General features: G+C 49.8%; 1 protein-coding gene across 2 annotated transcripts in view; it reads left to right on the top strand.

Moving 5' to 3' along the window:
• Positions 1–14,360: 14,360 nt before the first annotated feature.
• The window catches only part of cdh13 (cadherin 13, H-cadherin (heart)), a 248,374-nt gene continuing 234,782 nt past the window's right edge, over positions 14,361–27,952 (top strand). For both annotated transcript variants that reach the window (XM_036543625.1, XM_036543624.1), the window contains exon 1: positions 14,361–14,518. In XM_036543625.1, the coding sequence (XP_036399518.1) occupies positions 14,474–14,518 (45 nt within the window). In that variant the 5' untranslated portion in view covers positions 14,361–14,473. The remainder of the gene's footprint in view (positions 14,519–27,952) is intronic.

The following is a 27,952-nucleotide window of genomic DNA, read 5'->3' as shown; positions in this document are numbered from 1 at the left end:
TCCTCAGGCCCCCGGCCCTCACAGCTGCGGTAACCTCATCCCACATTCTCTCTCTGCAGGATTACATGGTGTTACTGAGGCCTTCAGCATGAGGAACAGCAGAATCTGGTGTTTTAAATAGAGATATCAATCTGAAGCTGAAGGCTCCCATTCATTTGCTGTGTGTGTAGCTCCCCCCCTTTCCTGCCCAGACAGCTGTCACGCCCCTGACCACGCCTCCTCATGGCTTATTTCTCATACCATCCTCAGGTGCAGCGGCTTTCTGTAGAAGGCTTGTGTGTGCTTGTGCACGTGCAGGTGCGCGTGTGTGCATATGAGTGTGTGTGTGTGTGTGTGTGTGTGTGTGTGTGTGTGTGTGTGTGTGCGTGTGTGTGTGTGCGTGCGTATGTGCGTGCGTGCGTGCGTGCGTGTGTGCGTGCGTGCGTGCATGCGTGCGTGCGTGTGTGCGTGCGTGTGTGCATATGAGTGTGCGTGTGTGTGTGTGTGTGCGTGTGTGTGTGTGTCTGAGTGTACATGCCTCGGTTGATCCTCTGTTCAGGCTTGCTGATATCTGGCTACCTGCGGAGGACAGAACACAGGTGGAAATGCTGGTGAAATCCTGGCAGGCAGAGACCGGGCCGACACGTCTCTCCCCAGAGTGTCTCTGTATGGCTGAAATCCAGGCCTACCCCTAAACCCTAACCTGACACTGAAGGGGCCAGGTCCATCCCGTTAAAACTCTGTGTTCACTGCTGAACTACTGCAGAACCTTCACAGAACTGCAGCTTTGATTTATGTCCCATTAATCAATTTAATAAATAAATAAGGCATGAAATATGGATCAGTCAGCTGTGTAATATTTCCTACTGTGCTGTGTTTACTGACCTCTGTCATTATCAGGTGTTTGTAATATCAATCAATAAAAAGCAAATTTCACTGCTGTGATTACTGAGCTACTGAGTTCTAATACATTCAGAAAAGTAATTTACTTGAGTATGTTTTCCCATTTATTATCATTTCTTTTTTCACATTGATAATATGTGTAACTACAGAAAAATACAAACACAACGACTGTTTTATCTCTCTGTTATGAAAGGAGTGAGTTACTCTTCTTTGTCCTTGTCTGAATGTGAAAATGGAAAACTGAAGGCTTTAGCAGTATGTTGCAGTTACAGCGCCAGGATTAAACAGTAAAACAGGATTAAATACTAATGAGTGCATTATTGTAGGACATTTGAAGGACAAAGGACATGAGCTATCAAGCAGTAGGGTAGCAGGTCACACTGGGATGAGTGTTCTGTAGAAACAGATCCTCCCTCTGTACTGAGATCAGTGTGTCCTCAAAGTCTGCAGAAACAGGTCCTCCCTCTGTACTGAGATCAGTTTGTCCTCAGAATCTGCTCTGGGTCAGGCTCCCTCAGACGGCAGGATTTCTATTTCTACTTTCATTTTTGTATGAATCGAACTAATATTCTACTGTTAATATTTCTAACAGCCCATCATACTGTGCATCACTTTATTATTCATGACTACAGGTCACCCCTTCTGGTCCTTGGCCAGATTTTTGCAGATGGCCCAAGCCTTCTCTGTGCGTTTTTGAGAGTCAGGTTCCTCAGCAGTGTGTTAATGCTGTAATGTATATGACATTACAGATACAGGGATGTCTTTGAATAGGACAAACTGGGGACCATGTGCCTGTTCCGGTTAGAATCCCACAGTTAGAATAACAGCAGGTCTGCAGTTCTGAGGAGCTCACTTCATTGCCTGGCCTGTGAGGTCTGTCTCTGCTCGGCCCCATGCTAAGCACTGCAGACATACGGGCTGTGATGGATTGTTTTAAAATTCTGCATTACAAACAGAGCAGGATGTGGGTTTTATTGTTTGCTGCATTAAAGGCTGCTGTTTCATTAATTGAGGGTCATTACATCTCTGTCGACAGTAAGTATTTCTCCGACGCAGTGCATAATGAATTGGCTTTTTTGTAGCTAAAAGCTTCAAAGCTGCTGTTAGCAGAATGCAGTTCTCCACCTTAAAAGACCATTAATCTGAAATCAAAATCATTTGTATTGAAATCTGTCCCATCTGATCACTCAGCGTGAGAAAAGCGGTGCTGTTATTTGCTCCCAGTGGGGGGCGCTGCAGAGTCTCACTGCCCTCCCGCTGTTCAGTAACTATGGAGCTCATTAGATGGTCCTTTCGACACCAGCAGTCCCGGGACTGAATCCTGAGGCTCTGTGCTGATGGGTCCAGAGTGTCCCCTTGTGTACTCTATTGTGACAAACGCTCGTTTCCATTGCTGAGCTAATTGCTTCTCATTGCTCTTATTGAGTAATCTAAATAAATCAAAGCACTCAGCTTTTTACAAAGAGACACTTGGTTCAGATTTGTGAGTCAGCAGTGAGCCACTGGAATTCACTGTGTTCCAGCGCAGCATGCTGGGTTGTGTAGTTTTTGTGGAGGGTGAGAGGTGAGGCAGAGAGGGGGGGGGGGGGGGGGGAGAGACTCCTGCTGTGGAATGCATCAGGGCTGTGAGTTCGCAGGCAGTGAGGGTCCCTCGTGGGGCTGGTGATGTGCGATCCATGGGGGAGCAGTGGCATCCATGTCTCTGAGTGCCTGAGGCAGAGTGTGTGCTGCAGGGAGGGCGTGTGCCGCAGGGAGGGCGTGTGCAGCAGGGAGGGCGTGTGCCGCAGGGAGGGCGTGTGCCGCAGGGAGGGCGTGTGCCGCAGGGAGGGCTTGAGCCATAGAGAGGGCGTGTGCAGCAGGGAGGGCGTGTGCCGCAGGGAAGGCGTGTGCCGCAGGGAGGGCGTGTGCCGCAGGGAAGGCGTGTGCCGCAGGGAGGGCGTGTGCCGCAGGGAGGCTGTGCTGATTCTCTCACCTGTACATGCCTAACAGGTAGTACTAATGCTACATTAACATGCTCTACAGTCACATTCGTCTCCATCTTTCCTGTAACACTGCAATCAGGACTGAAATGATTAATTTACTGTCCAACAATCAACAATACTGCATGGAAAGTGAGAAATTGATTAATTTAAGAGGAATGTCAATTAAACAGGATAATTACAAGCTGATTATGAAGGAAAGCGAGAGAACTCTGAGGGCAGAATTTGGAGAGGTTTTTCCAGAGCTTCTTAGCCCCTCTCTCTCTTTCACTGTCTGTCTCTCAAATTCAAATTCAAATCCAAATAAGCTTCATCAGCATGACCACACAGGTATACACACATGCACACACACATACACATACACTCTCTCACACACATGCACACTCCTACTGGCATGCACATGTCCCTCATTCACACATGCTCATACAATAGTTTACATACAAACACACATGCAGTTAGACACACACACACACACACACACACACACACACACACTACTCTACTCTGTGTTAAATTCAATTCAGTCAATTTAGGCATGACAAACATCCATTTGTGCTTCCAAAGCAGTACAAACACAGAATAGTTGAATAAGTGCCACATGAATAGTTACAGGACAGTGTGAGGGCAGAGCAGCGTTGATTGGTCTTCGTTTGTAGGGGGCACACTGCTGGCTCGTCAGGCTGCAGCAGCTCAGTGAAATAAATGAGCAAAGTCTAATCTGTGCTCCCATACCAGCCCCTCAATGAGACAAGAAATTACTGCATTGAATAACTCAAATGGTCCAGGATCAGCCTTCCAAATACTAAACCTCTTCCAATTGTAACATGACAAACAGTGAAACTGATTCAGGGTCAGTGTTTTTGGGCAAACTCAGATCTAATGTGAGCAGTAGTGGGGTAGGTTGTTCCCCTGGATTTGGAAACATGCATGTCTCATTGGAATGCAGGCGGAGAGAAAGAGCCAATGATCCACAGCGATTTCTGCTGTGATTACGCCGTGACCTTTATTCATGGCCAGTTCAAGGGAAACCTAAAGAGTGTTTTAGTATGAAATTATTTGATATTCATAGTTTCATGGTGAGAAAGACAAAGACACTCAAAGTCATTTAACTTGGATTATTCTGCTCAAATTCCCCCTAATTCTGAAGCGTTAGCTTGTGAATGATTTAATAAATAATGAATAGACTTGACAAGGTGATTTATCAGGCAGATGTGTTTTTTCTGCTCATTGTTTTCCAGGCCTGTCAGTTTTGTGACAATTCACCAGCTGAGCTCAGCAGAGATGCTTTCAGCTGTACACAGAAGAGGAGAGACGTCTCAGCTGTACACAAAAGAGGAGAGACGTCTCAGCCGTACATAGAAGAGGAGAGACGTCTCAGCTGTACACAAAAGAGGAGAGACGTCTCAGCTGTACACAGAAGAGGAGAGACCTCTCAGCTGTACACAGAAGAGGAGAGACCTCTCAGCTGTACACACATCTCTCAGGACGGTCTGACTCCATGTGAATAACATGGTGTTTCTCAGGTAAGACCTGGTTACAGGTGCATAATGAGGTGTCTCAGATGCAGTAGATGCACTCTCTGTTCCTCAGTAAAACTGCACCCATGTGAAATCATACAGTCAGAAAGGAAATCCAGCACTCAAAATATACTCACTTTATCATTCTTATGGATTTTTATGTTTGATGCTGATTGACATCTCTTTTTGTTGAAAGAAGCATTTATTTTGACATCCGGCGGCGCCTTTTTCAAATCGAGGACAAGGAAGAGAGAACATTTCCACAGCTCACGAGTCACGCGAGCAACTGACACAACTATGGCAGGCCTGTGGCGAAAGCAGTATTTTGAAGGAAGTTTTAAGGTTTAGCATCGGGTTTAGGTTTCCTGAACAACTTTTATGAAAGTTGAGTCGCTGTGAAGATGCATATTGGCAATTTGGCTCCATAACAGACAGTTAATCAGATAAGAGAGATCGGTTCCCAATTTAGCCTAACATTATGTTTACATCTGTGCTAGTAATACACGCCACGCATATACAGTGCAGTGTCATAAGTTACAGTATACGAGTGTTTAGCTAATGTGGGGTAACAAGTACAGCTGTCGGTGTTCAGCAAGTTAACATTTAGCAATTTAAAATCCATTAACTCAGTTAGATTTTCGTACTTGAACTCAAAAGGAATAATTGCTATTATCAATCTGTTAACATTAGTCAAAAGATTACCTCAATTTGCAGATAGCCTGTTTGCTATTGTAAAGATGTAAGAAATTATAGCTACTTACTGCAGAGTAGGGCTAGTCATGATCTAACAAGTAACTTAGGCTGGTAGTTGATTTTAAGGTACTGTTATGATAATGGGGATTTGTAATTAAGATTGAGGTTGGACTAAAATGTGGGTATCGTAATTGGATGCTTAGATGTTACCATAGACTGTCTTATTTTTGCATAGGGTCAATTAAAACAATCATGAAAAGAAAGGGAGAGATGTCAGACTTCTTTTTAAAGAAGAACACACAGGCAGATCAGGTGCAAACAGACCCCAGCCCTTGCATCACCACTGGACCCCAGAGCAGCTCCCTACCTGAGGCTAGTCAGAGTCAGTGTGGATCAGAGCTCTGTACAAGTTGGTCATACCTGGTATGTCAAATTTCAGTGTGTTTTTTTTTTTTTGTAAATTTACTTCCATAAATAAACTATGCAAATTATGTCACACACAAATGCTATCTTATCTCCTTGGTGCTTGAGCTTTATTTTCTTAATATATTTTGGATGTTCAACACTTATAGACCCAGATTATATATTCATGAAAACAGAGTGACCCAAGTCTCTCCAGTATGTGAGTACAGTACAGTACAGTACAGTGTGTGTCTGTGTGTGAGAAAGAAATTGAGCTGCAGTTCCGAGGTAGAGACACTGGCTATTCATAGTATGTTAAAGAATTCTAGTGAAGTAACCCTAGTGGACCACACTATCTGCCACATTGAACTCCGGGTTAAGTGAATTTTCACTTCTGCCTCTAATCAGCAATCATAGGATTCATTCATGCTCCTTAGATGCCAGCTTAGGGTTACACACTAATTTTCTGTCATGGTTTATGGACCCCCTGAAGTAGCCTTGGCCACCCCCTGGCCACCCCATGTATAAAACTCTAGTTCTACCACTGGGCAGACGGTGGCTTTATTTGGTGGCTCAGTGTGGGGGCAGGCCCTGTCAGAGGCCCTCCTTTATTTACCTGCAGTGGGACGGCTGCCAGGGGCCGGAGGTGAGAGGGACTCAGCGGCAGAGAGATTTAAACCGCGTGTCAGCCTCTCCGACTCTGCTGCCCAACGGGATATTTATTGGACACAAAACAGACAACTGAGGTGCTGCCACTGTGAGTGCTGGCGCAAGACCAACACAGAGAACTGTGGGTAATCTCCCTCAACGAATACGTCAGACAGAGATCTTCATTCCTTTCACTGTGTATGTCTGTGTGTGTGTCTGTGATTTTTCTTTTAATTTTAAATTTAATTTTTTTAGCACATTTATTGTGTGTGTGTGTTTGTGTGTGTGTGTGTCAGCGTGTGGTTATATCGATCTCTGTTTTTTGTGATCAGTTATTTGACTATTTTTAACAATACCCTTGGAGAGGAAGGGGTTACACAGAGCTGTACACAGATTTACAGAGTTGGAAAATACACACACACATACAGAATAAAAATAGCATGAGAGTAATAAAATAAACACATGATGACATCAGTCACAGGCCTGGGAGGGGTGCTGGGCCGTTTGCACATTGTGCATGTATCTGTGTGCATGCTGCTGTGTGCATGTATCTGTGTGCATGTATCTGTAGCATGTATCTGTAGCATGTATCTATAGCATGTATCTGTAGCATGTATCTGTGTGCATGTATCTGTAGCATGTATCTGTGTGCATGTATCTGTGTGCATGTATCTGTGTGCATGTATCTATAGCATGTATCTGTAGCATGTATCTGTGTGCATGTATCTGTAGCATGTATCTGTGTGCATGTATCTGTAGCATGTATCTGTAGCATGTATCTGTGTGCATGTATCTGTAGCATGTATCTGTAGCATGTATCTGTGTGCATGTGTCAGGGCTCCGCCCCCCTAGCTGTGGTGTTTTTGTTTTTCCCTGTCCATGTGCTTTTTGTTTTTCCTTGTGTTCCAGCCCCGCCCCGCTCCCCGCCTGGTCCCCGCCCACCTGATTGCCCCATTACCTTCACCTGCCTGCCTGCCCACCTGCATCTCATCTCCTCATCAGCCCAGCCCTATTTCTACCCTGCTTGTTCCTGTCTTGTTTGCCAGTTCGTCTCAGCGTTTTCGTACCTGTTTCGTTCCCGCAGTTTTTTGGATTTCCGTATTCTCTGTGCCTGACTCTGCCTGCCCTTCGTCTTCGTTTTCTGCCTGCCGTTTTGTCCCTTTGCCTGATCGTTTGCCTGCCTGGTTCCTGACCCTGCCTGCTTCTGTTATTCGACCCTGTTTTTGTCCACGGACTGCCTTCTGGTTTTCGACCCTGCCTGCTTTTGTTTCGCAACTTTCCTGCCGTCATTTATAATCCCGCCTGCAACCTGAAGCTCTCTTGGTCTGCGACTGAGTCCCTGCCTGAGCCCTTACAGCATGTATCTGTGTGCATGCTGCTCTGTGCATGTATCTGTGTGCATGCTGCTGTGTTTGCCAGGTAGCTGCAGTGTGCATCTGTGTGCATGTTGAGGTGTTTGCCATGTAGCTGTTTGCCAGGCCGCAGTTTACATGCACCTGTTTGCCAGGCTGCTGTGTGCATGTTGCTGTGTGCATATAGCTGTTCACATGCTGCAGTATGTAACTGTATGTTGCTGTTCGCATGCAGCTGTCTGCCAGCCTGTGTCCCAGGCTGAACAGCAGAACTGCAGGCCATATTACTGTACACCACTGAGAACTCAGTCTGAAGCAGATTTATGAAGTGCTTTAGTCACACACCACGTTGAGATGCTGAGAAAGGACATCGGGGGTCACCCAGGATTGGAGAATATTTTTAGCAGCCATCAGTCCAGCATGAAAAAATGTCTTTTGGTGGAGGGAGGAGTCATCAGCAAAAAGAAATAGCTGTGAATGGATGGGCACATTGATGTTTAACATGGATGAGACTAAAAGTTCAGCACTTTGTACCAAACTGATTCCCAGTCCAAATAAACACCAAACTTCTCCCTTTCCCACTGCCACTCAGGTCACTGCCAGGTCCTGTCCTTTTAGCCTTCACACACCAATGACCGCCACCCTCCCAGACCGACACCCTCCCAGACTGAGTGCAGACTGATGGTGAGGTGAGAGAGGCGGATAAAAAGGAGGAGAATCCTGGCAGTGAGGAAAGCCCATGAAGCACCTGAAATGTCCCTCAGGTTATTCATGACTGATGAGCGTTAGTCTGTCTGTGTGTCTGGGCCGTGCAGCAGCAGCAGGGTGTGTGGTTTAATGCGGTCTCGTTGACCGCAGCCACAGATTGAGAGGTTTTGACCGCGGTATCTGCACACACTGTTAGGGAGGATACCCATGAGTGCCAGTGTGAACACCGTGACTCCTGATCCTGGGGAGAGGAGCCAAACCATGACTGCAGGGATATTGAGTGCAACCCCTAACCCTGCACAGATGAATTACAGAAATCAGGCCTCAGAGGAGCGAAGCGTGTCGGCTGGGCTTTGGGCCGTAACTCTGCCCCTCAGCAGCAGCCTGTGGAGTTAACCGCTCTCTGCGCTCCAGCCCATACGGCCCCGAAAACAGCGGCGTGCTCCGCTCCGGCTGGGGCTCTCGGCTGGCACAGCACAAAGCTGATTGACTTGTGAAGAATCTTTAGCTGCCGTTCAGAAACAGAGGATATTTTTTTCTTCCTAGTGCATGAAGTTTCATGAGGTTTTCATTAATATGATATGTATTATATATAACTGTTTTCCCTCAGAATGTGTCTCTGTTTACAGCCTAGTTTAAACATATCTCACTGATTCTAAACACCATCCTTCTAGAGCACTTTCTCTCAGCTGGAAAAGGACTGTAGCTCTTCCTTTGAAATGATTTTCAGTCAAAATGACATTGTTTCTGTAAAACGCTCTGTGAAGCGCTTGGTGAAGAGCCCTACATCAAGTCCAATTTTATTTAACAATTACAGTCTCTCCGTTGTCCAATGAAATGTAAGGTGCATTAATGAAGACTCCAGCACCCATCCAACAGAGCAATTAACACCCTCGCCTCCTGCCAAGCCCCCTGAGCAGCCTCTCGGCTCCGCGGCCGACCGGCGGGGCCAGCGGAGGCCGCAGCTGCGATGAGATAAACAGATGGAGCAAACGGTTTGAAGAAGAGCTCTGACTGGCCCCGCCCAGCCGAAACACCCTCCCCTTCAGCTTCAGACTAGCATGAGAGAGCAGCAGCAGGGCATTATGGGAGGGTACACTCTTCTGTGACTCAGCCCAGCAGCAGGGCATTATGGGAGGATGCACTCTGCTCTGTGACTCAGCCCAGCAGCAGGGCATTATGGGAGGGTACACTCTTCTGTGACTCAGCCCAGCAGCAGGGCATTATGGGAGGATGCACTCTGCTCTGTGACTCAGCCCAGCAGCAGGGCATTATGGGAGGGTACACTCTCTTCTGTGACTCAGCCCAGCAGCAGGGCATTATGGGAGGATGCACTCTCTTCTGTGACTCAGCCCAGCAGCAGGGCATTATGGGAGGGTACACTCTCTTCTGTGACTCAGCCCAGCAGCAGGGCATTATGGGAGGATGTACTCTGCTCTGTGACTCAGCCCAGCAGCAGGGCATTATGGGAGGACACACTATGTGACTCAGCCCAGCAGCAGGGCATTATGGGAGTGTATACTCTGTGACTCAGCCCAGCAGCAGGGCATTATGGGAGTTTATACTCTGTGACTCAGCCCAGCAGCAGGGCATTATGGGAGTGTATACTCTGTGACTCAGCCTAGCTCCTGAAGGGGGTTGTCATTTTGGCCATTGTCTTCACCCTCTGATTGGAAATGGTTCTATCCAGAGTGATTTCATACTGATGAAATCAGTCTGCACATTATTGCACCCAGTCATTACATTTGAATGGGGTCGTATTTCCAGCCTAGGAAAGGTAATATTTCCTGCTTCAGTAGCAGTTGTTTCCTCACTGCTGATGTGGTCCAGAGTCCAGGCTCCTAACTCCAGGCATCTGACTCTCTCTCCCTGCTGTTCACTGCCAAAGCCAAGCACAGACACCTCTCTAAGGTTCACTCCCTGTGTCATAGTCGTCTGGTCACCCCTCCTCCACAGTTCCACAGGAATCTTATAGTTATGCAGTCCCACCCTCTTTACTATGAACCAATCAATCTGGAATATTTTGTGTGTGTGGAATGCTGGGAAATCTTTCAGCAGATATTCTGTTATTCAGCAAACACGCGGTCACAATGATAGCACCCTCGGGAGAGTGCACACTAAGACTCCCGCACACTCAGCACTCAGGCAGGGACATGCCAGGCACTGCAGGAAACATCTGTCTGCTCCAAAGCTGCAGTTATTTAACCTGTCATCACCTCAGCCCAGAGGCTCAACAGGCCACACTGCAGGCAGAGAGCCCTTTCTTTAAACATGCCTTCTCAGGCCTCTCCCTTCCCTCCCTCTCTCTCCCTTCCTCTCTCTCTTCCTCTCTCCCTCCTGTCTCTCCCCCACTCTCCCACCATTCTGAGCTGAAAATCTGTTTGATATTTGCAATTGTTGTTTGCAAAATGTATTTTTCTGTGATCTGTAATTACAATCCACTGGCTGCTTAGATGTTGGGCACTTGGTTTCCTGTGTTGCTGTTATGACTGTTTATGTTATAGCAATAATAGTAATGATAAATATATGACATGTGGTATGAGTGTGGGGACTTACTTCACAGATCACAGCAACAACACACTCAGCATAACTACACCCAGGAAGGAAAAACACACAAACACACACTCATACACACTCATACAAACTCACAAACACTCACACACACTCACACATACTCATACACACTCACACACGCTCATACACGCTCACACACGCTCATACACACTCACACACACTCACACACACTCATACACAGTCACACACTCACACACACTCATACACACTCATATACACTCACACACGCTCACACACGCTCATACACGCTCACACACACTCATATACATTCACACAAACACACACAGACACGCTCACTCACGCTCATACACACTCACACACACTCACACACACTCATACACAGTCACACACTCACACACACTCATACACACTCATATACACTCACACACGCTCACACACGCTCATACACGCTCACACACACTCATATACATTCACACAAACACACACAGACACGCTCACTCACGCTCATACACACTCATATACACTCACACAAACACACACAGACACAACACGGTGTGGATGTTTACGCTGTTCCAGAGAAAAAACACATCACATTTTTTCCTGCACTTCCTCTGGTAATCACTTTACAAATTTGATGGCAGTGACTTTCACCCAAAAGAGAGGAAATAAAATTAGAGGCATTTAGGGAGAAATATGTGTGTTGTCCAGGGAGAGAAGGCGAGCCATAAAGTGGATGTGAGCTGTAATAAAACACTGGGTAAAGGAGCATCAATCTGCTCCAGCAGGCCTGACTGGTGGCCCTCTCTCCCTGGCACCAGCTCCACCTCCTCACCATCCTCACTCCCAAGGACAGCACTGCTGCTGCCCGTGCCAGGACTGTCCAGGGAACGCCACAGCCCCACCCAGTGGACAGACAGCAGAATGACTGCCAGCCAGCTCATCTCACAGTTCAGTCATGTCAATGTGTTTTTACATTCAAGAGGGTTCTTTGAATACTTAATCAGAGAGAGGGAGAGAGAGAGGGAGAGGGAGAGGGAGAGAGAGAGGGAGAGGGAGACTGTTAAAAAATAAAAGCTGAAGTTTTGCAGCAGGTATGACTGTTCACATCACCACCTCCTGCACCTGTCAGGTGCACCGGCTCAGACTCAGTGGTTATGTGAAGCCTGCAATGTTCTCACAACGTTCCTGGAACTTTCTGTTCTGGCTGAGTAGATTCCCATGGTTTGAGTGAATGTGATAAAGGGTTTGCATCCCGCTGACTCAGCCCTGCCTCTCCTCTCCTGCTTCTCTCAGTCCTGAGCTGTGAGCGCAAGTCTGGCCTCTCAGGAGCCCCTCATTCATAATTCACCCCCGAACGGCTCCGCGAAAAACGTTCACAAGAGAAACAAAAAAGTGTTAATTTGGCAGAAAGGGGCGGAGGCCCAGAGGAACGCACGGTGCGAGGCAGGGCTGTGTGGCAGTTCACAGCTCACACTTTATTTATTGATGGGCTGGAATCAGCAGAAAATCCCCCCTGCAGCTGAGCTCCGCTCTGCAGGGCTCAGGAAATGAGGAAACGGATACAGCCACTCAAATGGAGAAACTCACCTGGCGAACCTCCTGTTTGATCTGCATGGAGTTTTTCCTCACCAGAATGATACTGCAGTTGGCCTTCTGTGGGTTCAGCTGCCTGGCAGTCTAGAGCTACTGCTGCTTCAGTCCAACAAAAGATCATCAAGATCATAACTGAAAGAACTGATCTAGTTCTTCTGTTTCTATGGACTCAGCTGCTCAGAGTCTTAGAATTGTCCCAGGCAGGGAACTTTATATTATATGCTATATCTCAGTGTCATGTTTTATATGCATCTGTATTTTTCATCTGATGGGTTTGGTTTTTCCTCCTTTTGAAGGACAGCCTCTTTTGCAGCAGAAGTTACAGGTCTCATGCAAAGCCCAGGGGTCGTCCCACTCCTTTCATAAATATGTCTGGAGCAAATTCTGCAGAATCGTCTCAGAAAAGCAATTCCTCCAACCGTCACAACAATTCCACTGCTCATTTTTCACATCCGGACCAGCGGGAGAGCTCCGATCACCTCTGTGGAGAGCCGGGGAGCCTCTGAGAGACACTGAGGGGTCTGTCCTGCCCCTGTTCCTCATTAGCACCCTGTTACCGCTGCCTGCACGGGACCTGAGATCCAGCACGCTGTTTTCAGTACCTCTCTCTCTGCACTTCATCTCTCTCTCTCCTGGACGGCTCTGCCACCCCATCACTCTGTGGTGAAAGCTGTCTGTCATCTCAGGTGTGAAGGGTACATCACACACAGGTGAGGCCAGATGATGGACAGATGCTCCTCTGAAGAGAGCGGTAATAAACACCCAGCCTTCCTCCCTCCGTTAGAATATCTTTAGATTTTATGTCCCGTAAATCACCAGTCGCCTGTCTCCTCCCTGCCTGGGGTGTCCCTCTGTGAGAAGCTCATCTCTCACATATCACACCTCAGTCATACTTAGCATACCTCATCCCTCTCCAAATTAAATTTTGTTAAACGAAGAGGGAAAAAGGACACTGTGATGATATGAAAAAAATATATTTGTCCCACATGGTAAAAGAGGAGCACTGGGTCCATACTCACAGCAGGACAGTCGCGCTCTGGCCTGCTGGCCCTCCAGGACATGCCCACAGTGCAGACAGATGCAGATACGCCACTGACCCAGGCATGTATCACATTCACAGGTGCTGGTGGCAGTATAACTCACCTCTGCCTGCCACTGCCACCCAGTACAGAGAGGTTCTGGTGCTGGATGCAGAACCAGGCTGACCTCTCATTCTGCTGATCAGCGCTGGGCCCCCAAATTAGCATCACGCCAAAGGGGGTCAGAAGAGCAGCAGTGCTCCTGTACTGCCCACAATCATCATATTAAAGCGAGGGGGAATCACGTGGAATAAGACTGATTGATACCCCCCCCCCCCGAATCCCTCTTTTGCATCAAGAGGGCACAATGGTGAAAGCGTTGCAGGTACGCCTCGTGGGTCCAGAGACCCGTTTTCCCCTCTTGCGACCCGGACCCCCGTGCTTGAGAAAGCTGCCCTTGGGCGAAAACACAGACCGCTTCTAACCGACTGGCAGACTCCCACATATTTTCCTACAAATGAAGAATATATTTGAATAATAAAGGTGTGAGGCGCTGGTGGCTCAGAAAAACTCTCCCATAGACTTCGTGTGAATGTGTGTGTGTGAGAGAACTCTAATCCGCATACATGGAAAGTTATCAGGCTGTATGCTTTAGACATACATAAAGCTAAAAATGCCACGACAATCAGAGTGGCGACGCACACGGTTCCTTTAGACTTTTTTATTCTTGTGGGCTGGAAATTCTAGTTAAACTGCTCACTAATGATATTTAAAAGGCGGTGCCAGTAATACCAACTAGTCCTCTCTCGTACGTTATTTAAAGTAGGCCTAATATATCTATTAACACATGTGCATAGATCATTGCGTTGATTAGAAACAAACACATCGGCGTATTTTTTTCTTGAATGATTCAGATGAGCCGTGCTCCTGTGGATTTCACGAAATTCCCCTGTACTCTAAAGCCATTGGCTGAGATCTGGGCGCCCCTCTCCAATGCTTTGCTGATGAGGCTGCAGTTCTATTTGGGAAGTTGGCAGCTCCAGGCGCGAGCTTTATTCTCGCGTTGGCAGTTCGACTCTGGAATTATGAACAGAGCTGGTCAAACCTACACGCTGTTCTGAATTTATAGCGAAAGAATTAAGACGATGGAGCTCGGAACCCGCATCCTGTTAACCTTCCTCGTATCTCAGGTAAGCGCGGAATTCGGAATTCCGTATTCGCTCCCGAGTCGCTTCTGAGATTTATTTTCTATTACAAAGGCATCACAGTTATCGAGCGGCACCAAAACGAATGTTGTTCGACTTTGCATTGCTGTTACTGACACGTACAACAGGCTATATTGCTACAGGGGGATTCGTGCGTCCGTGTTCTTACCAAGAGAAAACAGTTAAAATCGTGCGATGATGGGTGGACGGTGAAACGGTTAACGGAGTGGCAGAGACGGCGGTGTGAGGAAATAATGCTGGCAGTGTTTAAACTGCTCCTGCTGCTGCTGCGACGCTGCTTCTCCGGGAGAGGACAGTTACTTTGGTAAATCTGCGGCGGTCAGTTTACTGATGCCGCTCACATTTAGCGGAGCTTGCGAGGGGGACAATAATGTGCGACGGCTACGTGCGAACCGCGACTGAGTCGCGTCTCCAGATGCATCTGTATGCAGCTCAGCTCCCAACTTTCGCCTCTTTTTGCCTCTGTTCATCCGGCTGAACTGTTAACGGGGACGCGCTGCCTCGTTCGCATCGCACCGACAACACCGCGTTACAAATTCAAACGTTTTGGCGGATGCCGTTTACGATAAATGATTGGTTTAAACTTTTTTATTTCTGTTTCAATAAATATTTTATTGACATCATTCGCGTCGCAAAGATGCTTCCATCTTGACAGCATAAGCTTGCCTGTTTTAAATCTGATGCGCTTCGCTCAGACATTAGTGGTCATTTGGAGCACCTGCCTGTGTCAGTCACCAAATAACCGCGTATGTGCCGAAGAGCCACACCGCTGATTTCGTTTCAAAGTGCATGAATGGAGATGTTTTTGAGCGACATGGTGCTGTTTATTCCATGGTGTGTCACACGTGTGTCACCCGCCTTCGTTCTCTCTTTATGCCTTAAGATTTCTCTTAATCTGTCACTTTGATATTTACGCACAACAGGTGATGTAATTAACGCGACAGAACTGTAGGACTGCCGGGCTGCAGGAACAGACGGAGAGGTCCAGTATTAATGTCATTGAAAACACATGTTCCTTATTGTCCCGTGAACTCAGAATCGCGGAGCGCACTGGTGTCCGGTAGAGATCTACACGCACACGCCGTCCCGCCTGATACACTAACATTTTTTGTGTCTGTGCGTCGTCGTTTGACGTATGTAGACTTTTTAATAATGATACAGGATAGATGTACCGTGCCGTAATATTGAACAGGTGCTGGTTTTGCAACAACAGTAACATCATGTTTAATGCGGTAGAAAATGACACACGATAATATTTATGTTTGCTCGTGGTAATGTTTAGCTGTAGGCATATGGTGCTTATTATCTGAAGTCATGTCACGTTTAAAAATAATCGGTTGTCGGTTGAGTGTTATGACAGGGGGAGAGATGGTGGAGGTAGTCGCGGGGGTCATTTAATTTTGCGGTGACATTTACAGCGCGTGCCTCCGTGTGTTTGTGTTGCGGCGTCCTCTGCTCGTGGCAGTGAAACACACGCAGTAAGTGCGGTGTCTCCACTCTGGCTAGAGTTTTATCCAAGAGTATATTTCGCATCCTCACCCATCCTCATTTATAAAACTCTGCCGGGGTCGCATCAAGAGGACTCATCCACCCCCGCTGTGTAACGCGCATGCCTTGAGCTTATGGACCACCTGGTTTTAAAAAGCTTTGATACAATGTTATAAATATTAACACAAAATACGGGCTGTTTGAACATTCAGTCGCCCTACATTGTCTGTGTTGATGGCTGAGGTTTTTTGGAAGAGAGGGGATTTTCTGCTACATGTAGTGTGCCGTGACTGGCTGTAGAAGCTGCTCCCTCGGTCATGCTGAAGATAAACAGCGGTATGACAGCGCTGCTTTGCTCTGTCTCCATTACTATCAAAGGTCAAAGGTTAACACGTTGATGAGCGGCTAGCTGGCCAGCTACTCTGCATATAAACACAGCTGAATTAGACCCGCTGCTGCGTCTCTGAGTATCAGTGCTTACGGAATCCATGACCTGGAGCCCGATTCCCAGGTCCCCGGGAGAGCTGTCCTGTTTGCGCCACAGAGGCGCCTCTCTCTTGCATTAGTTGTCCTGTCACAGTCTCAGAACCCCCCCTCACCCCTCACCCAAAAAAAGAAATCAAATCCCTCATATCCTGCTGGGCGGTCCTGCTTACCTCTGATTCATTCTCCCACATGTGTCGCATGCTGTGTGTGTTTAAACCAAATACTTTATTTATAGTATCGCAGGTAGGGTGCCAAGTCGCTCGTCTCTGAGCCGCTGCGCCTCTCCCCCATAAATCCCTGTTTTTAAATGAAACACTAAGCAGCACATTGCTGGCCATGATTGCAAATAATCAGCCCGTCGCGATATTTCCTGCTCTCAGGGCGGCTCCGCAGTCAGGGCCACACTAACATTTTATTTACTGATCTGTGTCTTCAAATGGCTGAACAGAAAAGAGCGCTTTTATTCAATGGAAGGAAGGGAGAGAGAGAGAGGGGAGAGGATGGAGAGAGTAACAGGGCACTCCTCTGGGGGCCACAGACAGCACCCTTTCTGTGTGATTACAGACGGTCTCTGCCTGCAGGGTCAGGCGTTTCGGCCGCACACGCCCTCAGGGCCATGGTAAGGTCACGGCTCTGCTCTCTGGGCTGTCCCGGGCTGCTACAGGCAGTAACAGGTGTTTGGCAGCGGCGCTGGTTGCGCTCTCTGCCTTTCCGGCCTCCGGGGGCGAGGGGGGGCTCTCACTCCATCAGCCTCTCTGATGTCATCAATAAGGGGTGTGGCCTCTCCCTCTGAATCTCTGATTGGGCGAGGAGACGTCCTCTGGTGCATGGGCTCTTCGGAGAGGCAGCTGGTGGCGGACTGTAAAGAGGAAAACAACTCTGACTCAAAAAATATTCAGCATTGTTGGTTCATGGTCTGGCCAATCAGTTGCTAAAAAAGGAAAAGAGCAGCTCCGTAGACACACCTGACGGAGGGCCTGGGTGGCCCTGGGGCACCCGCCATCCACAACGGTTTTTAGACAACTTTTAAAGATGCCAGAACAAGTATTTTTTTCATTTCAATTAAACAGTTGAGCAGAAGAGTTGGAGGAGCAGTTATTGGATAGAATGTTTATCTGCTGAATGGAGGGTCTCTGCACGCACTGGGAAGCACAGGTTAATGACAATTTTTGTTGCAAGTAATTACAAAGTGTGTGTGTGTGTGCGCACGCATGTGTGTGTGTGTCTATGTGTGCGTGTCCGTGTGTGTGTGTTATTCACAGTGGTGTTGAACTTGGGAAAGCGGGTGGTGACAGCACACTCTGCTCGTGCACTGTGCTGGGCCAGGTCGGAGTGGCAGCGTGTGGGATGTTGGCTTTGATGTTCGAGGGCCGTTTTCATCTTGGAGGAGCTGCATCGTGGTGCAGGAGGGGAGGATGAAAGCAGGTGGTGGTGCTGTGTTTGAGGACAGGCTGCTATGTGTGCTGGCCTGGCAGCGGTGGACTGAGCGCTTTCCTCAGCTGTCAGACATATTTCCATCAGAGACACTAAAGCCGAGTCCCAGAAATATGCAGCAAAGCCGTGTGTGATGGAAACAGGTGTTTTTCACCTTACCTCCAGAGCATGGACCTCCTGAATTCCACATGCCAAGAGAAGCTAGAGCTCATTTGCTAATTGGATACACATTTGTGTGCCATCACGCATGCACTCAGGCACCCACACACACACCCACACACACACTTGCCTGCATGTTACGGCCACAGTCGTCACCGGGTTTCTGTGTGCACATTCAGGATCACATCCTTAAGTCTAGGATGGAATTTGTTTAAATTTGTTTAAAATAACATTTAAAGATCCATGAATATTTATTTAGTGGTCAGCTGCAGGAAGATATTCTCATAACGGTAATTATCCTTGGGCTTGAGGTTGAGTCATGGTAAAGGTGCACCTGTCCCTTTAATTGTTTGGTTGGGTCTCATGGGAAGTGGGCGGAGTCACTGAATGCCGGAAGGCATAAAGATGTTTGGTGATGGCCGCCTCGGGGTGAGAGTTGGAAGAGCTGCTTGTGCTGCACTGTACAACAGAAGATGTGAAAGCCCCACAACCTGGAGACCAACCACGCAGGGGGTTGATGGTACATGCCCTAAAGGAAGAGCACTGCAGCTGGCTTTTAGAAAACAACACAAACACTGAGCAAACGGAAGAAACGCAGACTGAGCTGGCTGAAGACTGCACGCTGAGCTGGCTGAAGACTGCACGCTGGAGCTGGCTGAAGACTGCACGCTGAGCTGGCTGAAGGCTGCACGCTGAGCTGGCTGAAGACTGCACGCTGGAGCTGGCTGAAGACTGCACGCTGAGCTGGCCCGGGCCAAGCTGAAGTTCGCACGCTGAGCTGGCCCGGGCCAAGCTGAAGTTCGCACGCTGAGCTGGCCCGGGCCAAGCTGAAGACTGCACGCTGAGCTGGCCCGGGCCAAGCTGAAGACTGCACGCTGAGCTGGCCCGGGCCAAGCTGAAGTTCGCACGCTGAGCTGGCCCGGGCCAAGCTGAAGACTGCACGCTGAGCTGGCCCGGGCCAAGCTGAAGACTGCACGCTGAGCTGGCTGAAGACTGCACGCTGAGCTGGCTGAAGACTGCACGCTGAGCTGGCCCGGGCCAAGCTGAAGACTGCACGCTGAGCTGGCTGAAGACTGCACGCTGAGCTGGCTGAAGACTGCACGCTGAGCTGGCCCGGGCCAAGCTGAAGACTGCACGCTGGAGCTGGCTGAAGGCTGCACGCTGAGCTGGCCCGGGCCAAGCTGAAGTTCGCACGCTGAGCTGGCCCGGGCCAAGCTGAAGACTGCACGCTGAGCTGGCTGAAGACTGCACGCTGAGCTGGCTGAAGACTGCACGCTGAGCTGGCTGAAGACTGCACGCTGAGCTGGCCCGGGCCAAGTTGAAGATCGCACGCTGGAGCTGGCCGGGGACGCCAGAGAGATCGCGTTGTGGGCAGTGAGGAGCCTCAACCCGGTAAGCACCTTTGTCTTTGTTGGCTGCCATTTCAAGCCCAGGATAATTCAACTGTGGTGCAGCTGAGGGAGGCGTGCAGGGAATGTTAGGGTGTGGCATGGGAGGTTTCACCCTAGACCACGAATGCTTTTAGCACAGTTTACCTCCTGGTTTACCTCTCGTGCACGCCCATAACACACACGCCTTCATAATTGAAGTCAGCAGTTGGAGGGGGGAAATCCGTTGGGCTCTTCTGACAATGGTGCTTAGTGGTGCTCTTTCATGGTGTGAGGGGCCACCTGGTTTGTGCAGAGGTGGGGGGTATTTGACCTTGAGGTGACAGAGTGCTGGCAGGTTTGACGTGTGTGTGCTGTGTGAGATGGAAGCGGGGGTGCATGACACTGGAGTCATGGGGGGGGGGGGGGGGGGGGGGCAGAAAGGGCGAACAGCATGTCGTAATAAAGGGCTGCCAAACACTGCTGTGTCCTCACTCACCCCGTTTAATTAAGCAAAAGGCCACCTGACACAAACACATCTCAGGTGCTGAATTAACCAGCAGCACCGGGGGTGGTGGGTGGTGAACTTGTGCTGTGCTCTGTTGACTGTCTGGCTGGAGGGTGGGGGACTCTGTCCTGGTTGCTGGGGGGTGGGGGGGTTTGGTGCAGGTTGGGGGAGTGGGGGGGGGTCAGTACCTTTTTTTGGTTGTGTTGCCAGTGCAGGGTGAGTACCAGGTGAAATAAAAGGACGTCACTTTGTCATCCTGACGACTCCATCTCGCCTGTGTTTACACTCTCATCCCCCTGACTGTCACATAATTGTCAGTAAATCCGTGAAGCCGAGCTCCAAATCCACAGCTCAAGCACAGCACACAGCTTTCTGTGCCAGTCTGTCTAACACACACACACACACACACGCACACACTCGTAAATAAACACAAACACTCGCGCTGACTTGCACACACACACTCTTGCTCTTCCACACACTCTCTCTCACATATATGTGCATGTGCCCAGGTATGTGTGCCTCCTTTGAAATTTCTGAGCCATCGTGACTGTTTGGATAAAACCACAGCATTCTCTTAGAACTGAAACTTGCAGATGTCTGTTTTAGCTGTGGCCGGATTTGTGCAACTCCTGCTCTGAAATATGTCTGGAATCAGGCAGGTTTCCTGCATTCCTCTGCCTCTGAAAGTCTGGCTGCTCCACAGAGCATATTTGTGTGTCTGTGTGTAAATGCAGAGGTTTTGTAATAAGTAATAACTAAGCTGGATGAGTAATGACAGTGGCATGTGGAGGGGGGTGGTCCATTAAAATCTGCATTTGCAGATCGTCTGTGTGTCCTGTCTACACTCACACCTCTGCTGGTGTGTGTGAGTGTGTGTGTGTGTGAGCTGGTGTGTGTGTGTGTGTGTGTGTGTGTGTGTGTGTGTGTGAGCTGGTGTGAGCTGGTGTGAGTGTGTGTGTGAGCTGGTGTGTGTGTGAGCTGGTGTGTGTGTGTGTGAGCTGGTGTGTGTGTGTGTGTGTGTGTGTGTGTGTGTGTGTGTGTGTGTGTGTGTGTGTGTGTGTGTGTGTGTGTGTGTGTGTGTGAGCTGGTGTGTGTGTGTGTGTGTGTGTGTGTGTGTGTGTGTGAGCTGGTGTGAGTGTGTGTGTGTGAGAGCTGGTGTGTGTGTGTGTGTGTGTGAGAGCTGGTGTGTGTGAGTGGTGTGTGTGTGTGAGCTGGTGTGTGTGTGTGTGTGTGAGCTGGTGTGAGTGTGTGTGTGTGAGAGCTGGTGTGTGTGTGTGTGTGAGAGCTGGTGTGTGTGAGTGGTGTGTGTGTGTGAGCTGGTGTGTGTGTGTGTGTGAGCTGATGTGTGTGTGTGAGCTGGTGTGTGTGAGTGTGTGTGTGTGTGTGAGCTGGTGTGTGTGTGAGCTGGTGTGTGTGTGTGTGTGTGAGCTGGTGTGTGTGTGTGTGTGTGTGTGTGTGAGCTGGTGTGTGTGTGTGTGTGTGAGCTGGTGTGTGTGTGTGTGTGTGTGTGTGTGAGCTGGTGTGTGTGTGTGTGTGTGTGTGTGAGCTGGTGTGTGTGTGTGAGCTGGTGTGTGTGTGTGAGCTGGTGTGTGTGTGTGAGCTGGTGTGTGTGAGCTGGTGTGTGTGTGTGAGCTGGTGTGTGTGTGTGAGCTGGTGTGTGTGTGTGTGAGCTGGTGTGTGTGTGTGTGAGCTGGTGTGAGTGTGTGTGTGAGCTGGTGTGAGTGTGTGTGTGAGCTGGTGTGTGTGAGAGCTGGTGTGAGTGTGTGTGTGCGCAGTGTGTGTGTGTGCGCAGTGTGTGTGTGTGCGCAGTGTGTGTGTGTGCGCAGGTGTGTGTGTGTGAGCTGGTGTGTGTGTGTGTGTGTGTGTGTGAGTTAGTGTGAGTGTGTGTGTGAGTATGTGAGTATGTGAGTGCATGTGAGTGTGTGTGTGTGTGTGTGTGTGTGTGTGTGTGTGTGTGTGAGCTGGTGTGTGTGTGTGTGTGTGTGCGCAGTGTGTGTGTGTGAGCTGGTGTGAGTGTGTGTGTGTGTGTGTGTGTGTGTGTGTGTGTGTGTGTGCGCACTGTGTGTGTGTGTGTGTGTGTGTGTGTGTGTGTGTGCGTGCGCACTGTGTGTGTGTGTGTGTGTGTGTGTGTGCGCACTGTGTGTGTGTGTGTGTGTGTGTGTGTGTGTGTGTGTGTGTGTGTGTGTGCGTGCGCGCGCGCGCCTGCCTGTCGGGGAGGGGGGGGGGTCACAGTGACAGCGCGGTGGAGATGTGGGGTTCTGCTCTTATTTCACCCCGGCTGAGTGTTTGTGCTGCCTCCCTGCTCCTCCTGTTGCTTTTCATTCTGTTTGATCCACAGGCTGTCACCTCTGGGAGAGCAGGAATCAATCACTGTCAGGGCTGACTCACACACCTGCAGTACCCCCAGTGGCCTCCTAGATGGCAACGCTGTGCTAGCACCTCTCCCAAGACAAAACAGCAGGGATGTGCTCTCCAAGATCAGTGTGCTGTCCTTAAGATTTGTGTGTGTGTCTGCATTTGTCTTCTAAAATGTAGAACATGTCATCTGAAGATAGCCACTGCTTTAGGGGACAAAGTGCATGACGCTGTAGGGTGCGGAAGGAGAGAGAGAGAGAGAGAGAGAGAGAGAGAGAGAGAGAGAGAGAGAGAGAGAGAGAGAGGGAGAGAGGGAGGGGGAGAGAGCGGGAGAGAGGGAGGGGGAGAGAGCGAGAGGGAGGGAGGGGGAGGGGGGGGGGACGGAGGTAGAGAGAGAGGAAGAGAGAGAGAGGGAGGGAGGAAGGTGTATCATACACCTGTTTGCTATTAAATCCCTGGAGTCTGAGTCAGAAATAAATGCTCAGTAGTTGGTACAGTTTTTAATTGTTCAAATGTCAGGATGAAGGCAGAGACTTGTTTCTTTGAACACAGCTGACGTTATGCAAGTAAAAACATGCTTTCAGACGTGGTGCTCCTGCTCTGCAGTGCACATCGCTCAGCGCAGCAGACGGTAAACGGTACAGGTTTAAACTTTTTTAAAGAGGACCTGAATCCATTTTTCTGCCGAGGGGCAGAATCGATGGGCTTTTAGATAACATGAAATACATTGTAGCAGGAGTGTCCTGATGAGTGAACTGCTAACCGCTAAGACTTCCACAGCTGGGGAGGGAAGCTACCTGCAGCCTGGCCTGTGAATGCTGGAGGGGGGTCAGGCCTGGGTTACCGTGTCAAGGCTGAACACAGCTCCTCCCACAATGCTTTTTCACCAAGTATGTCAGGTCTTACTGCTGGCAGAATTCCCAGCATCCTCTGGGAAAAACTGGACATAAAAAGGAATGAATGGAGGCAGAGCGTGAGTGTTTAAGCGTCCAGTGGAAAGACAGCCCCTGAGAGCGGCTCAGTGCATCCCCTGTGCTTTCACTCCCCTTTTAATGAAGTCTGAAAGCGAGGGGCTGGAAAGGTCAGGCAGCACAGTATTTGTTTGCTTTTATCTTTTTCTGTGCGACTGTGCAGGCAGGGAGCTGCAGGCAGGGAGCTGCAGTGAGGCTCGGATGCGCAGGCAGGCCGCTGCAGTGAGGCTCGGATGCGCAGGCAGGCCGCTGCAGTGAGGCTCGGATGCGCAGGCAGGCCGCTGCAGTGAGGCTCGGATGCGCAGGCAGGGAGCTGCAGTGAGGCTCGGATGCGCAGGCAGGGAGCTGCAGTGAGGCTCGGATGCGCAGGCAGGGAGCTGCAGTGAGGCTCGGATGCGCAGGCAGGCCGCTGCAGTGAGGCTCGGATGCGCAGGCAGGGAGCTGCAGTGAGGCTCGGATGCGCAGGCAGGCCGCTGCAGTGAGGCTCGGATGCGCAGGCAGGCCGCTGCAGTGAGGCTCGGATGCGCAGGCAGGGAGCTGCAGTGAGGCTCGGATGCGCAGGCAGGGAGCTGCAGTGAGGCTCGGATGCGGGCCAGTGCAGTTTCTGGGGCGAGCGCAGTCCAGAGCACCGTGCTCTTTAAATAACACACTCCTTTCTGGAGCACATCCTCTGTGCTTAATTAAACTCCTGACCCAGATCCCCACGGCCAAGGAGTGCTTCCTAAACCTGTCCTGCAGGAGGCGCTGCTGAGTGTCAGAGTTAAAGCAGAGGGATGTCTGGGGAAGCGTTACACAGTGAGGTGCAAGGGCAGGTCATGGATGATGTCTTCTGCTGGGCTCATGCTGGTTCTTGGGGGGCTCTGGTTTCTGTGGTGATGCTGTACTGTCTGTATCTGAGGTATCTTTTCAAACAGGTAAACACTGACACTGAGCCAGTCAGAGCAGTAATTACAGTGCAGGGATTCTCTCCGTTGCACTTTCCCCCGGTGCCTGAGGAGTATGGATTATCTGCTTAGCACACCCAATAGGCCGTAATGGGCCAGAGCTGCAGGGCCTGCAGCCTTTAGCTGAACGGAACACTTGCATTAAGGCATGCAGGCTGTGGAGCGTGACCGCAGTTGCATTAAGGCATGCAGGCTGTGGAGCGTGACCGCTGTTGCATTAAGGCATGCAGGCTGTGGAGCGTGACTGCTGTTGCATTAAGGCATGCAGGCTGTGGAGCGTGGCCGCTGTTGCATTAAGGCATGCAGGCTGTGGAGCGTGATTGCTGTTGCATTAAGGCATGCAGGCTGTGGAGCGTGGCCGCTGTTGCATTAAGGCATGCAGGCTGTGGAGCGTGATTGCTGTTGCATTAAGGCATGCAGGCTGTGGAGCGTGACCGCTGTTGCATTAAGGCATGCAGGCTGTGGAGCGTGACTGCTGTTGCATTAAGGCATGCAGGCTGTGGAGCGTGACCGGACTGCTGTTGCATTAAGGCATGCAGGCTGTGGAGCGTGACCGGACTGCTGTTGCATTAAGGCATGCAGGCTGTGGAGCGTGACCGCTGTTGCATTAAGGCATGCAGGCTGTGGAGCGTGATTGCTGGCTGCAGTTGTGGAGTTGTTCCTGCGTTTGGAGTGTGGTGATGATTTCCTACAGTGATGTGGGGAGACGCTCTAGGCACAGTTTGAGACTCTGACCGGTTGTGGGTTTCACGCTATGGGTCTCTCTGACCTGTTTAAACATGCAGGACCTCTTTGCTCATCTACAGACCTATCTACAGCACAGTCACTGCATGAAACTTACACTCCAGACAGTGATTCCGCTAGTGCAGTGATCGGAGTCTTAGCACGGTAAGACTGGAGTGTCAAGTGTAGTGAGTGGAGTGTTAGTGTTAGTGCCATGAGTGTTATTGTAGTGAGTGCTGGTGCTTTCTATCACAGAATGTGGCCTCATGTCTCAATAAGTTTCCTGTCAGACTCCCAGGCAGGGACTAGAGGAGGACAATAACATCTGATACAGGAAGTGGAATCGTACAGGAAATGGAATCATACAGTGGTAATGTACAGGAAATGGTTACCAGACGCATGTTAGGTTTTTATCAGAAAAGATGGGCAGGAAGGGTTTCTATTACCACATGGCCAAAGTTTGGAAAATCACCCTGAGAACCATGAGCAGGATCTCAGCACAGAAAAATACATACAATACATTTGACTTGTCTCCTCTGTGCGACGAGGAGATTATCAGTTTATCACAGAGCGATGAGGCCCTGGCCCGCTCAACCCAGAGCGCTGCAGAGTGTTTGGGGACTGAACCCACTGCCTCCCGGTGTCTGAGGAGTCATTGGGTCACAGTCCACAGTTTTTTCATTGACTGAAGTGCTGTTGAGTAAAGGGGTTCAGGGTTGGACCCCCGAGCGCTGTCAGATTGGCTGAAGCCCTCGGGGCATTTTAATGACAGTGTGCTGTGTGGCGTGTTGGGCTGCGGTGTGCTGTGTGGTGTGTTGGGCCGCGGTGTGCTGTGTGGCGTGTTGGGCCGCGGTGTGCTGTGTGGCGTGTTGGGCCGCAGTGTGCTGCAGGTGTGTTGGGCCGCGGTGATCCTGTGTGGCGTGTTGGGCCGCGGTGTGCTGTGTAGCGTGTTGGGCCGCAGTGTGCTGTAGTGGTGCTGGTCCGGGCGTGTCCCGCTCTCTCTCAGCGTGTGGGTGGGACGGCTCGGCGCAGGGCTGACGCATCCCCCTCCCCGGGACGGCACTGTGCAACACTCCTCTCTTTAATACCCCTCTGTGGCAGCACTGCCGGGACCCCAAAACCCCCTGCGGACAGGCTTATCTGTCCGTACAAAATTACCCATGAAGGCTTGGGGCAGGCGGGGATAGCAGGGGCCATAGAGAGCAGCCTGTGGCCAGTATAGCAGCACTTTGTCTCAGTAACTGTATTTGATATGTGTAACTTCAGATCAGATTAGTTCTGTCTCGCTACACTGACCTTGTGCTCAGCCTCAGCACTATCTGCTTTGTATGACCTGCACACATCTTGCCCTTGTGCCTGTTGTTTGCCCACTATTTGCACTTTTGTACGTCGATTTGGATAAAAGCATCTGCTAAAAGAATAAATGTAAATGTATTTCAGGCTCATACAGGTGATTGAGGCTGCAGTCGGTTTGATCTGCCTCACAGGGAAAACGCAGTGGAACCCAGTGCTCCAAAACCCACCCGAATAAGAGTGAGGTCACAGCTAGGCAGAGGAGGAGTCTGGAACCACCAGAGCAGTGGCAGGTGGTTATGGGATTTACGCAGCGAGGAGGTGTGTGTGTTAGACTTGCTTGGAGGAATGAAGCTGTGAGGTGATTACAGGCAGTGCAGGTTTAGGTCGCAGTGGGGAGTGTGCAGGGCTGCTTGCATCAGGTAATGAATGAGTAGCTGGCGGTGATCTGTTGAATGGAATGTGTAGGATCTGCACAGCCTAACACTGTCTGCCTCATGTCTGGCTCTTGCTTTGTGGGAGGATAAGTCATCAATTAAATTATCGTAACTGAACCAGAAATAACTGACCTACTAAACTTACTGCTGTTCCCTGAGACTAAGACAAGGAAAAGACAGGGTAGTCAGAGTGAGAGAGGGGGAGAGAGAGAAACTGCACCAGTCTTTCCAATCCTGTACCTGCTGCTACTGCCAGACAGACATGCAGACTGATCCAGGGCCATTCGGGAGCATGCTCTGCGGCTGATCTCAGCTGTGCTAGGTCAGTGCTGGGTCAGTGTGTGAGGGTGGATTGTGCTGGAGTGGGTCAGTGTGTGAGGGTGGATTGTGCTGAGGTGGGTCAGTGTGAGGGTGGATTGTGCTGGAGTGGGTCAGTGTATGACTGTGGATTGTGCTGGAGTGGGTCAGTGTGTGAGGGTGGATTGTGCTGGAGTGGGTCAGTGTGTGAGGGTGGATTGTGCTGAGGTGGGTCAGTGTGAGTGTGGATTGTGCTGGAGTGGGTCAGTGTGTGAATGGACTGGGCTGGAGTGGGGTGTGTAAAGGCTTAACTAAACCCAAAGTAAATAACCGTAGTAACACAGGTTTTAACTCAAAGCGGAGCTTATTTTAATGCCATTTGAGGACGTCTCAAACAAATGCTCAGAATAGTGAAGTATAATGAAGTGGTGAGATGAGGTAGTTAGCTCTGTTCTTCTGTTTGCACAGACCTGTTTGAAGAGAGAGAAAAGCCTGGTAACATTGTCCCTGCTTATTGTTTTTTGCCCTGGTTTATCACGGCGGCTGCCTGATAGCACAGCCTGCCAGAGGGAAGAGCACTTAAGCCTTGTTGTACAGCAGCGTGTGTGAGAGCAGGAGGGTTTTGCTTGTAGCTGGCCTGATACGCGGAGGCAGAGTTCAGCGGCTGATAAAGACTTCAGCTCAGCGCCGCACAGACGCACTGCCCTCTGAAACGGCAGCGATGGGCGTGCAGTTGGATCTGAGAGGCAGTGAGGATGCATTGTGTAGGTTTGATCTTATGAATGGAAATGTCTCCCCAGTTCTTCCGGTGTGGTTTGTGTGCACATTTGGTTCCGACTGTGTCAGATTAAATGGCTAATTAGTTTTTTTGATTGGAGCACTAACTGAACACAGGCCATGCAAACTGAAGCCTGATAGAAATGCAGGTCAGGCGTG

This window comes from Megalops cyprinoides, chromosome 13 (assembly GCF_013368585.1).
Source record: "Megalops cyprinoides isolate fMegCyp1 chromosome 13, fMegCyp1.pri, whole genome shotgun sequence".
Classification (NCBI taxonomy): Eukaryota; Metazoa; Chordata; class Actinopteri; order Elopiformes; family Megalopidae; genus Megalops; species Megalops cyprinoides.
Note: the sequence above shows the minus strand (reverse complement) of the source record. Positions and strands in the feature narration are given on the sequence as shown.